The 12607-nt window shown below is 38.4% G+C and overlaps 2 protein-coding genes across 2 annotated transcripts in view; both read right to left on the bottom strand.

Moving 5' to 3' along the window:
* Window positions 1-12607, bottom strand: part of LOC143735469 (uncharacterized) — a 204678-nt gene that overhangs the window by 19787 nt on the left and 172284 nt on the right. The window lies entirely within an intron of this gene.
* Window positions 7974-12565, bottom strand: LOC143735492 (uncharacterized). The gene is made up of 3 exons (XM_077225695.1): window positions 12387-12565; window positions 11846-12172; window positions 7974-8821 (listed from the first exon to the last, which is right to left on the bottom strand). Exons 1-3 carry the CDS (start codon window positions 12430-12432, stop codon window positions 8724-8726), a joined length of 471 nt encoding a protein of 156 aa, XP_077081810.1. The 5' UTR covers window positions 12433-12565; the 3' UTR covers window positions 7974-8723.

The raw sequence follows: 12607 nt of genomic DNA, 5'->3' as shown, positions 1-12607 counted from the left end.
TGCCTTCTTCCCACAGTGCATCCTGGTGCAGTGTGTTCCCCAGTGAAGCACACACACCCGGCCATCCACGTGATGTAAAAGAAAACGTGATTCATCAGACTAGACCACCTTCTTCCATTGCTCCATGATCCAGTTCTAATGCTCATGTGCCCACTTTTGGCGCTTTCGGTGTAATGACTGTAAAGAAGGCTGGTTTGTTTGCAGGTATTGCACATAATCGACCAATCATGGCCTGGGATCTACAGAAAACAGTCAAAGCAAAGCAATGTATGAGAGCTATAGAGAGCACATCATTAGGGAACCAAAGCCAAATCCCAGATATTTCAGGCAGGTGCACTTTTTTGGGGGGCCATAGGAAAGAATATGAGGTTGGACCTTACCGCACCCATTCCATTAACAAAAGCGATCTCTGGGGACCCTTCAGGCAATTTAGAAATCCTGGCCAGGAAAATGTCTTAGGAAAATAATTGTGTACAGCATTAATACTTTCCCAATGCAGATGAAGCAGCTTTAGCGCCACCTTGTGACTGAATATGAAAACACCCTTTTTTCATTATATTCAAGCAATGGTCTTCGTGTTCAGGAATGTTTTCTGAGAGAGACAATTTGGGATGTTTTCAACTCAAGGGCTGGGTAAATATAGGACAGAACACATGTGGGGTTCATTTTGCCTAGCAAATTGGGTTGTTTATTTAACCCAGCATAATGGGTTTGTTTAACCCATCATACTGGGTTAATTCATTGTTTACTATTGTACTATATATTTTTTTTTGTTTTGTTATTTTACCTCATACATGAATTCATTTTTATGGATTAACTTAAATCCTCTAAACTTGCTCGCTAACAATCAAGTGAAACAGGCAGAGTTTACAAATAAATATGTATAAAACTTTAGATTAACATGCTTGTAAATGATTGATAACTCATTTACAAATGCTTTATAAATCATTGATAAGCAGTCATAACTTCATGAATAAAACATTTACATTACATTTAGCTGACGCTTTTATCCAAAGCGACTTACAATTGCTATATATGTCAGAGGTCGCACGCCTCTGGAGCAACTAGGGGTTAAGTGTCTTGCTCAGGGACACATTGGTGTCTCACAGTGGATTCAAACCCGGTTCTCTCACACCAAAGGCATGCGTCTTATCCACTGCACCATCACCAACCCAGTACGTTTCCCAAACGTACTGGGAAACGTACTGGCAAACGTTTCCCACTCCAAAACGACTGACTTTAAATCACAACCTGCCAAAATAGTAAAATAGCCATTTTAACTCCCGTTATAAATGCTTAAAGTGCACCTATGCTTTTTAAAGGCTCCTAATTTTGATTCTGTCGTCTCCTGCAACAGGTTTACATGCATCAAAAGTCAATAAACTCTTTCATTTTCTCATAATAGATATTACACATCATCACATTGTTTAATGTATCTCAAACGACTCCATGGATAAATCAGTCTCTCTAACTCCCTCCTTTCCGAGAACTTCTCTGCTCTGATTGGCCAGGTAACAAAGTCTGCTGTGATAGGTCTACCACGTACAGCGCCTGTTGGAAGCCTTGCCCATTAATTTACCATAACTGAACGTCAGCTTTGTCCAGAGGCTTCCTCAGTCCTCTCAGCAATTGAACTGTAAAGACAGATTGATATAGTAAAATTGACGTCAACGTTACTGAATGCAAGTCCGATGATGAAACATTGGAAGAACTAGTTATATAACCTGAACCTCCATCACAAGGACGACTCGAGCAGGACGTTTCACAGTGATAGGCTATGCTACTCAGTTTGAGGTACATAATGAAATGTTTCTACTGTAATCCACACAGTCGATTATTTTGGATAAGATGTGCCGGTTTTTATCCACCTCATCGTTGTGTTAAAGGTGTGGTATGAATCCTCTTTTTACAATATGAAAAATAAGTAACAGTTGTCCCCAGAGTGTGTATGTGAAGTTTTAGCCAAAGATAATTTTTTAGGGCATGTTAAAATTGTCCCTTTTTGAGAGTCAGTAAAAACATGTTGTTTCCTGTGTATCCCTTTATATGCAAATGAGCTGCTGCTCCCGGCACAGAGGGCGGTGCTTCACGTGTGTGTGTGTGTGTGTGTGTGTGTGTGTGTGTGTGTGTGCAGCTCCGATTACCTCACACAGACAAGCACTAAAATGTCAGAAACTGCTCTACCTTTTATGTTTAAACTGGAGTCGGACAATGACAGAAAAGCCCCTTTCACACAGCGATTTGAACCCGGCAAATTGCCGGCAAATTGCCAGAGTGCCTTCGGTGTGAACGCAAACACGACCCAGGATTGATGCCGGGATCGATCCCGGGTTGGGGACCTAGTAACATTGCCGTGTTCAGACCCGGAACGCGGCTGTGTGAACAAAAGCCAGAACCAATGCCGTATAAGGGGTGTGTCGTAGTGATGATGCACGAGCCTTTGCAATGACATAGTTATCGTGCGACTCAGTTACTCTAGAAGAAAGTTTGTGTTCGTCATCGATACAAGAAAGAACGAAAAAATGTCTGCAAACTGGACTGAAGTAGAGACTCGAGAGCTCCTTGCAATCCGCGCCGAAGCTGAGATCGTTCGCCAGCTTTGTGGAACGGTACGTGATGCGTTAGTGTACGACCGAATCCGAAAAAAAATGATCGAGCGTGGTTTCTCGAGAACGTCACATTCAACGTCACGCGTCTTTCCGGAACATACACGGGTTGTGTGTGAACGCGCTCTCTGATTCCGGCAAATCACTGGCAGTGTGAATGAAGCAAAATCAAACGAACCCGGGTCAAATCCCGGGTCACTTTATCCGTGTATTTTCCGGAATCTCTGTGTGAAAGGGGCTAAAGACTATTGCTATTGCATTTGTGTTACGTATTGTGAAAAGACAGATGCAACAGCTTGAACAGACTCACAAATGTGCTCTATTACTACAACTCTTCCTCTTCTCAACATGGACCGTGAGTTACCGGGGGCAGGGTTTATGTAAATATTACGGTAGGAATGTCATGGTCTCTACCAGCCGTTTGTAGTCCTTAAAAAACTATTTCTTTAAAAGCAAATATCTTAATTTGCTTTGAGCGTTGTAACTTTGCAGATTTTGTTTATGCTCAAACAGCAACATTACACACTTACTAAAGTTAGAAAAGGGAAATCATAATCAACTACCCCTTTAATCAAGTGTAATTGACAAGTCTTTTCCCGTTTCCACCGTAACGGCGCTGGAATGGATCTCATTTCACTCAAGGCCGAAATATGCTGTGACAGATTCCATAACCTGTCCATAAACAATCAGTGTACAGTTCCGAGAACATATTTTAACTGTCTCAGCATTTATCTTCTGTATCTTTGTTTGTATAAAATCATACAATTTTATGCAAGGCATCAGTCGTTTCCATCAACCGAAAAGACCGATGCAACACACGTTTAGGAGACTCATTTTAAGCACTTGTATGTTGCTTTGCATAAAATTAAACGATACAGAACAATAACAGATTTATAGAAACAAAATATGTACACAAACCTGTATTTTACAGAAGACACGCACCAATTTAACGGAGCTGCACTGCTCTCTCCTGAAGAGGTCACAAAAAGCCCGCAATCAATAACTCAATCCATGGGTTGTTATATCTGATCCAGGATCTGGGTTACGCAAAAACTACCCAAATACTGGGTTGTTACATCTGACCCAGGAGCTGGGTAACACAAATCTACCCAAACACTGAAAAAATAACCGCAAAAATGTACCCAAAAGGCTCAATCCAGGATATGGGTAGAAAATCATTATGAAGCATTAAATTATCATGACTTTTATGTCATTTCCTGTCTTGTGTTTTGCTTTTGTAGTTCTTTGTATTTTTCCCTCGTTAAGCTTGTGTCATGGTTCTGTCACTTCTGCTTTTGTTACTGGTTCTGTGTGGTGACAGAGCTATGACATTTCCTGTCTGTCTCGTGTTTATGTCAGTCTAGTTTCATGTGAGCACATGGCTCTTGTCTATTCCTGTGCCATGTGCTTTCTGTCTAATTGTTAGCTCCTCCCTTCTCGTTATCTGCTTAGTATTAACATTCCTCACGTCTCGTTACCCTCCTGTGTGTGTTTCCTTTATAGCCTCCTTTGTGTGTTCAGTCCAGTGCTGGTTCGTTTGTCTAAGTTCCTGTTTCTTGTTCCAAGTGTTTTTGCCATAGTATTTGTTCTGGTTTTTCCCCCACGTGGGAGTATTGTTTGTACTTTGTATTTTGTTTGTATGGTTAATTAAAATTTTACCTTTGTTTTCCTGCAATTGAGTCCTCGCTTATTTTTCCTGATTATCTCGTGACCGCTTGTCTTTACTGTGTTTAAATAGTGCCATGTTTCGCTTGTGTTGTCATTCGTTGTATGTGATTGTATGAGTTCCCCGTGTTTTCCCTTTATTACTCCTATACGTTCCTGCTCTTAGATCCGCTCTCATGCCTGCTCATTTCACACCCTTCATGACAAGCCGAATATTTAATGTATTTTATATATATATATATATATATATATATATATATATATATATATAAATTTTTTTTTTTTTTTTATAGATTCACTTTCTCTCTTGATGGATCTTGCAAAAGTGAGACAGCTCCAATAATTTCTTCTGCATGGCACATCACAAAACAGGACAAGTTTTTAATAAAAAGTAGAACAGAGAATTGCATTGTCAAGTGTAAGAATTAATATTGTCATTAAGGTGTCATACAATGCAATCTGATGAGACTATCAGCCTGTGAGCGAAATAGGCATGAGTCCATTGACATAATTAAACAATCAAGTACATTTCAAATAATTTTAATATCATATTACTAATCCATGACATTACTGGCACATGAATCTTCCCACGAAATTTAAACAGGCTATTTCAAACCAAAATAGCTGAAACCACAAAAAGACTTGATTAGACTTTAACTTACCAGCCAGATGCCCTGAGCACAAACAGACGATAAGAGCAAAGTATGTTAACTAATATACAAACATTTAAGGGAGGAAAGTGCTTATTGACAAACTTTCCACATATCAGCTTTTTAAGGCCTGAAATGTCACTGTGAGCGAGCAGTTCAAGGGTTCAACCAAACATTCTGTCATTATGAAGGTGCTGCACTAACTTCTACAATAATAATAAATAAATAAAATTCGCACCTGCATTTGTCATTAAAATTAAAGTCACAATACAGAACTGACCTAAAGTCAGTTTAAGCCATATATTAAATCAAGGGATCACAGAAGCACAATTATTTAAAGTTTGCTGAAACCATGTGACTAGTGACTTCAAACCACTACTTCGAAACAGAGGATTTGCATATCCTGCAGTGTTGCGCCTCCACAGATTGTCATGTTAAACTCATCTCTTGCTGAAAAGTGTTTGGTGTGGTGATTTAGTGACTGATGCAGCTGATGTTGGTGGTTTAGTTGGTCTGTGGAGTTTCATTATGGTTGTAAGGAGTAGAAAACCACTGGACCAAAACTGAACTAAATCAAATAATTATTTTAACGTGACAATAAGAGACTTGATCAGGCCAAACCTCTGAAGATCAGTAGGCTTATATGTCAGGAAACTCATGGGGTTCAACAGTCCTGAATACAAATAGGCACTAAAATAGTCATGATGAGAGATAAAGATCAACCTATGAGCAGGTTAGACTGAAGATCTGACTAATGTTCACACGTTTATTTGTGTGACAGCGCTGCTCAGGTCTTTTTCTCATCTTCTCATTTCACACTCAGTGGTTTTTCCGAAACTTCTCAGAACGGTGGGTTTTTAATGGCAACATCCACGTCCATGATGCATTTAAGTTATGTCACCTTTTATATATTTTCATCTATAGTTTTCTTGTGAATAACCTAGTAGTGTCACTTGTATATTCTCGATTAAAGTGTCCGCTAAATGAGTAAATGTAGAATCCAGAAGCAATATAAAGTGATTTTGTTTTAATAAAATAATAATAATAATGTAATTGCCGGTGAATTGTGTATAGATCTGTTAGTCTTGGGTGTGATAGCAATCTGAATACACCACATTCTAAAGTTGTTTTTTATCACTTTTTATATTAGATTTCACTAGTCATGCAGCAAACTTTACAATAAAAAACTGTTCATAGATATATTTGATTTTGGAATTGAGACTAACAGACTAAAGATGTAAGGGTTAGTTCACCCAGAAATGTAATTTCTGTCATTAAAGCAGCACTAAGTAAGATTTTTTTACCTTAAAATAATGTTTCCAAAATCGTTTCAGTGGTTCATCAAGTCGTGACATGGTGAAATGCACTTATACCATTGAGCTTTGCGGTCCTTTATCTGATATATCCACGCTATGTAAGATTGCCAGATCGGGTCGCGTTTCTGTGAGACATAAGAAAACTGCTAATTTGACTTGCTTTACGGCAAGCCTTACAATTGCCACAATTGCTACAATTGCTCGTTTGTGATGTCGTAATACATCATACTTTCATAAAATCATGCATCATACTCTACCTTGTCTGTGGCCATTGTTGATTCCAAAGCCGGTGCTGGATAAACAGAGAGCATGTGCGTGCGACAGTAGGCTGCGGTAGGCTAAATTATTTGCAATAGCGGTAATGGACAATTCCGCTTCCAACCTGTAGAGCGACCGCAGAGGAAAAGTCATTTGGTGCTGCTTTAATCACCCCCATATCATTCCAAAACCAGTACGACCTTCGTTCATCTTCGGAACACAAATTAAGATATTTTTGATGAAATCCCAGAGGTTTCTGAACCAGCCATAGGTGGTTTGCAGTCACGTGATTGTGATGACGCGCGGAATTTAGATGGAGGGCAGGAAGTGAAGAGCGGAATGGACGAGATGGAGGAAAGTCCGTACTGTACTACTTTAGACGTTATTACAAGAGAAAGATATGAACAAAAAATAGAAACACATGTTGGACGTGATCCTTACGTTATGAAGAGGAGCGATTTTTCAACTGAATTGAAAGATTTGCCTGCCATCGAGGCGGTAGATATCAGCAACTACCTTGTCTTACAGACATACTTTGACTTTACAATGTTCGGAAACTGGTGCGTTACACAAACATAGCCACGTAAGTTGTATTAACTCACCTTTGACGAAGTGATCACTGCACAAGCAGGCATTTTCCGATTCGGCTCCTCCAGACCGGAGACTGCAAGTCATTTTTTCCGGCGTTTTTCTGTCAATTTCTTGCATTTTCCCCCTTATGAACAATAACTTTTGGTACATGATAAAAACTCTTCGTGGTTTCTCAGTTTGATCGATTTGAGCAACCTTAAATGACGCAAAACATAGTCATTTTGAGTTTGTTATAGACGTGCTTCCTAAATATAGCAAATCACTTCCTGCCCTCCATCTGCATTTCGCGCCATGGCAACGCAGTGACGTGACGTCATATGCAAACAAGCTATTGACAGCAACGTCATTGCAACTTTCAACAATGTCTTTTCTTCTACGTCATTATCGTCATTACCTATACTTCTGTATTGACGTAGTGTATACACTGCAGCTCTCTGGGTTCTACGCAAGTATGCAGACTCATTGGCCGACGCTAGTCACTTGAGCACTACGACACATGCGTGTGATGCTGACACAGGGGCTGGCCAATAGTGAGCCGATGTTCTGACGTAGAACCTGGAAGCACTGCACTGTTTACACTACGTCTACAAGGTAGGATAATGACATGGAAGAGAAGAGATTGTTGAATGAAGTCATTATTTTTGGGGTTGCTACATAACATTAAGTTACAACCAATGGAGTCACATGGACTATTTTAACAATGTCTTTACTACCTTTCTGGGAACTACATGAGGGTGCATAATTAATGACAGAAGTTTAATTTTTGGGTGAACTGTCCCTTTAATTGATAGTTAACATTAAGCTAAATGCGGTATTAATCTACTTGCTGAGACACGACATATAAGCACCTGCAATCGGTAGAAGTGAAATGAATACAGTCACAGTTATGTGCTTTGCACCCTTTAATGTCTGTCTGTTTACATTAAAACATCACCACACATGGAGAGATTTAAGAGTGTGAAACAAACAGCATGACAATTTGAAAACAGGACAAAAAACATTAACCATAACATAGCCTATAACATTCTTACCTATACTATTAAAAAGTACACAAATCAGTTTAGCTAAACTAATAAAACTAATCATTAATGGTGGTATAAAACAAATGTTTGAAGAATAAGATCACTGTGAGTGATACATGAGAACGTAAATACCAATAGATTATTTTATACTCTAATAAAGTCATTATTAATAGTCAGTTGGATTTCTTTATAAAGATGCTTTAGGACGAATTGTATTTTGAAATGTGCTATCCACCTTATATTTTAATGTAAGAGTGGGTGCAATTACTTCTGCTTAGTTATTTTAGCTGTAGAAAAACAGTCAGATATCCTGGTAGGCTATTTCTTACCATATTATTTTAATTTGTTATTGTAATCATAAACACACTGGTTTGCAGCACAAATAGGTTTACCATTTACTGCACTTTTTAATTCGGTTTTTAAACTTTTTACCTATAGCATTGAATGAGCTTGAATGAGTTTACTTTTGATAAAAAGAAAGAATCTTTGAAATGATATTTAATCAAAGGAGTTCTCGTGATGTAATGGCACCAGAGATTCAAGGACATCTTCATCTGGTTGATCAGTGTTTGTTGCTGCGTTCTGCACAGTCTTCTTCCATGGAAGATTTCTTGTTCATAATTCATAAACCAGAACCACCATCACAGCCACGCCCACCAGAGATGAGAGAGCTGATCGGATCACAGCATCATTGAAACTACAACAGCGACTTCCTTAAGACAGAAGAAATGAGCAACATTAGAAAAACAGAGATATAATTCATGTTTGGAAAACACTGTGTCTCTAGAATTCGGTAAGAGAGATTTTTTTATTTTATTATTATTTGATACCAATCAGTCATTTAAAAGCCACATTTTTAGCATCTGTAAACCCAGAGGTGTAAAGTCTAGGGGTCAGAAAGTAAAAGTCCTGCCATATGTTTATTTTCACCCATGAACTCACCCATTTCACTAATTAGTTCTGCTGGCTGAAAAACTGTGCTAATTAGCAAATCCAGGTGATTGGAACAAAATACTGAGGAGGACTTTTACTTTCTGAACCTGGACTTTACACCTCTTTGTAAAACCAAATTTTTCCATCTTAAAAATATATCATATTATAAAAAAAGTTTTGATAATATGCTCTCAATGGCAAATTCAGAAAAGTTTGTTCATGCATTCTTGACTTCAAGTCTAGATTAGTGTAATGCTCTAATGGGTGGTTGCCCCACATGCTTAATAAACAAACTCCAGCTGGTCCAAAACACAGCAGCTAGAACTCTGACTAGTACCAGGAAGTATGACCATATTAGCCCGGTTCTGTTAACACTGGCATACACGTAGCACATTATCAGATTTCTGTAATGCCCATTTGTAAAAAGATTGTTAGGCTGCATAAGTTAGATCAACCGGAACCGTGAACACTTCCCATAACACCCATTGAACTTGTTACATCTAAAGAAGAATGGCATCCACGCTGATATTAGTCTCTCTGTCTATCCCGAGGTTACTGTAGTCGGCAGTATCCAGTCCATATCCAGATCAGATGGTGGACCAGCGCCTAGACACGACCAAAAACAAGAGATCCTGTCTAGAGAATTCCCTGTGAGGGCCTCGTCGACATAACAAGTCCTCTATACAGTGAAGGAGTGGATTCTGGAATTCACTGCGGCTTCAATGTATATGTAATAAGTGAACATAATCAAGGTATTAATCAATATTTTTCCTTCTACATATTAAACAATTTGAACGACTTCTTTAAGCTTATCAGATTTATGTAGTTATAGAATTACATGTCAGTTTAATGGAATGTGCTCTCCATGTTTTTGAGAAAGGCACACAACATGTGTTGAAACATAGATCTAACCCACGGTCGGCCTGATAATCAATGTGGATATGCACCTGCATTTCAGTCCATGTGTGGACAATTTCTATGTTTATCTATTTCTTAGCCAATTAGAACCCTTCAACCTGAAGCAACGACGTAGGTCTAAGGTTTAATTGTTGTAGAAATGTGAATGTATGGAGAGCGGCCTACAAACTCCTTGTGAGTCTTGAAGCTGACTTCTGACTGACTGACTACAAACTATCTTGTGTTGAAAATGTCTTCAATTGACTGCACTTCTGACTCTGTGTCTTCACTCATCATATCTGGTCCTTGGGTCTTTAACTGTATATTCCCCTACAACAGACCCTATGGCCAGCTTTGGCTCCACTGGTGTGATGAATTAATATTTTGAATGATAGATCCCGATCTGAATTCTGAATTCTATGATGCAGCCTGAATCATAATGACACATGTTCGTGCCTTGGCTAGAGGAGAACTGTCTGGCCCCCAGACTGAGCCTGGTATAAATGACCATAGATCAGCTCAGAAGATCATTGTGTACCTGAACATGGCCGACAAAGTTCACTAATATCCAGAAGTTCTTGTAGCTGATGGTGCTGGTAGATTGATTGGGATTTTTTCAGCACAGGTCCAATATCGTCATATATACACACAATTAATTGTAAAGGTGTCTTGTTTTTTTTTAATGACCAATGTAAAGACAGTGTGAAAAAAAAACATATATGATCACAGACGGTTTAATTACTACGGAATACCTAAATGGACATGGTGATGGAAAAAATATGACATTGGAAGAAACATTAAATTTTAATGCTTTTGTATTCTCTTGCAAAGGTTTTGCATTTCCCTGCAAGAAATTTTGCGCTCCCTCACAAAACGTTTGCGCACCTCCAAGAAAATGTGCAAAAAACTCGAAAAGTTATGACATATAATTGATAAAAGCATTGACATAATTTTCCCTCCCATCTAATGTTTTTTCCATAACCATGTTCCAAGTTTAGGGGCTCCATAAATTACAACCAAACAGCAATATTTAGCATATATCTGCAATTCGTCCAACAACTGCAATTCGTCCAGTTTGTATAGAATATGATTTATGAACCAAAACCAGAGGAAAATCGAAAAATATCTGCATTTTTAAATGCTCATGACAAACGTCATACGTTTTCTGCAAATAATTAGCATAAAGTTGATGGATGCTTTTGGATGCTCTCAGTGTAAGCTTGGTGAAACCTGCTCACTTTTTCAAAAACTGTTAGGCACAATATAAATAGGACAGAGAGTAAGTCGTGAAAAGTTTAACTTTATGGAAATGAAGATCCTATTGCAATCTAGTGACAACTGAGTTTGTCAAAACATGACAGTGTATTTAAGGAGAGACTTCATTTCAACCACATATATGTTTAGGCCCAAAAATAATCTGTCAACAGTCTTAGTGAGTTTGATTCAGATAGCTATATTTACCCAGACAGCAACATAGTGTCGACCCAGATCCGACCCACATCAGGTACATGTTAATTCACAGCGTACCAGATGTGGGCCGGATCTGGGCCAAAATTATGTTGGTGCCTGGGTATAGTTCATATATATGATGCAAAGAGCAGATTATGTTTCATTTAATTTAATTTAAATTAAATTCTTAAAGAAATAAATGTTGTAAAATTGCGCAGAAAATGTGCACAAATTATTCTGTCATCACAAAACCACTAATTTCATTATGAGACTAATTTTGACCTTGTTTTACGTGTTAAAAGGTGAATAACCCAGACAGCAAAATTGTCTGCCCAGATCCGGCCCACATCTGGTACTTGTGAATTCAACGCGTACCAGATGTGGGCCGGATCTGGGCCGTGAGCCGACACTATGTTGCTGTCTGGGTATATATTGAATAATCCAGCTGGTATACTCACCACAGACAATAAGATTGAATATGTTGAGTGGTGTCTCTGATCTGGTTGTTTTGACTTGATAAAGTCCAGAGTCTGTGGTTATGGTGTTTGTGATGGTCAGAGATCCAGTCTGATCCAGTTTCAGTCGACCTCTGAATCTTCCATCAGCACTACCATTATAATATGTCGGTACATTGTTCTGTTTATTGATTTGAGCAATGAGAATGTCTTTATGTCCAAAATTCCAACTAATCTGATCATCTTCCTGTATGTTAGTAAAATTAGGCTGTAGAATGACAGATTCTCCCTCCATCACTGACTTCACTTCATCTGCAACGCCAAAAACACCTGCAGAACAAACAGAAATGATTGCTTCAAACTAATTTGATTGAAATGCATAATTGAAATAAGTTCACATTTTCAAACAAGTAAAATATAGGTAAAGATTTATTTTGCGTGAGTTATGAATCAGATTGATTGATTTACAGTCATCATAATTTATAACATATTCTCACTATTATTTAAATAGTAAACTGTGCACAATAAAACAAGTATAACTTACCAACTAAACACCACAAGCACAAATGGAGGAAAATCAGGTGAATCATTTTCTTCAGCAGTTTGAACGTCAGAACAGTTTCAAATCACGAAAGACTTGATTCTACCGTCAGATGATCTGAAGATGAGAGAGATGTCTTACTGATCTGAAGTGCTCAGTGTGAATAAACACCTCTGCTTCTCCTTTCAGAGTCTGTACGCCTTCTCACGTGACTTATAGAAAGG

The sequence above is a fragment of the Siphateles boraxobius genome, unplaced genomic scaffold, assembly GCF_051911475.1.
Source record: "Siphateles boraxobius isolate OS27281-9 unplaced genomic scaffold, OSU_SipBor_1 13, whole genome shotgun sequence".
In the NCBI taxonomy this organism is placed as follows: Eukaryota; Metazoa; Chordata; class Actinopteri; order Cypriniformes; family Leuciscidae; genus Siphateles; species Siphateles boraxobius.
The sequence above is the reverse complement of the archived record's forward strand: the minus strand, read 5'-3'. Positions and strand labels throughout refer to the sequence as shown.

What these genes read in the sequence shown, in the direction of transcription:
- LOC143735492 (XM_077225695.1), bottom strand. Translation starts at nt 12,432, where the DNA reads ATGATTCACCTGATTTTCCTCCATTTGTGCTTGTGGTGTTTAGTTG. An exon ending in GTGCTTGTGGTGTTTAGTTG is followed by an intron (nt 12,173 to 12,386) that starts GTAAGTTATACT and finishes TTTGTTCTGCAG; the next exon opens with GTGTTTTTGGCGTTGCAGAT. An exon ending in ATTCAATCTTATTGTCTGTG is followed by an intron (nt 8,822 to 11,845) that starts GTGAGTATACCA and finishes TTCTGTCTTAAG; the next exon opens with GAAGTCGCTGTTGTAGTTTC.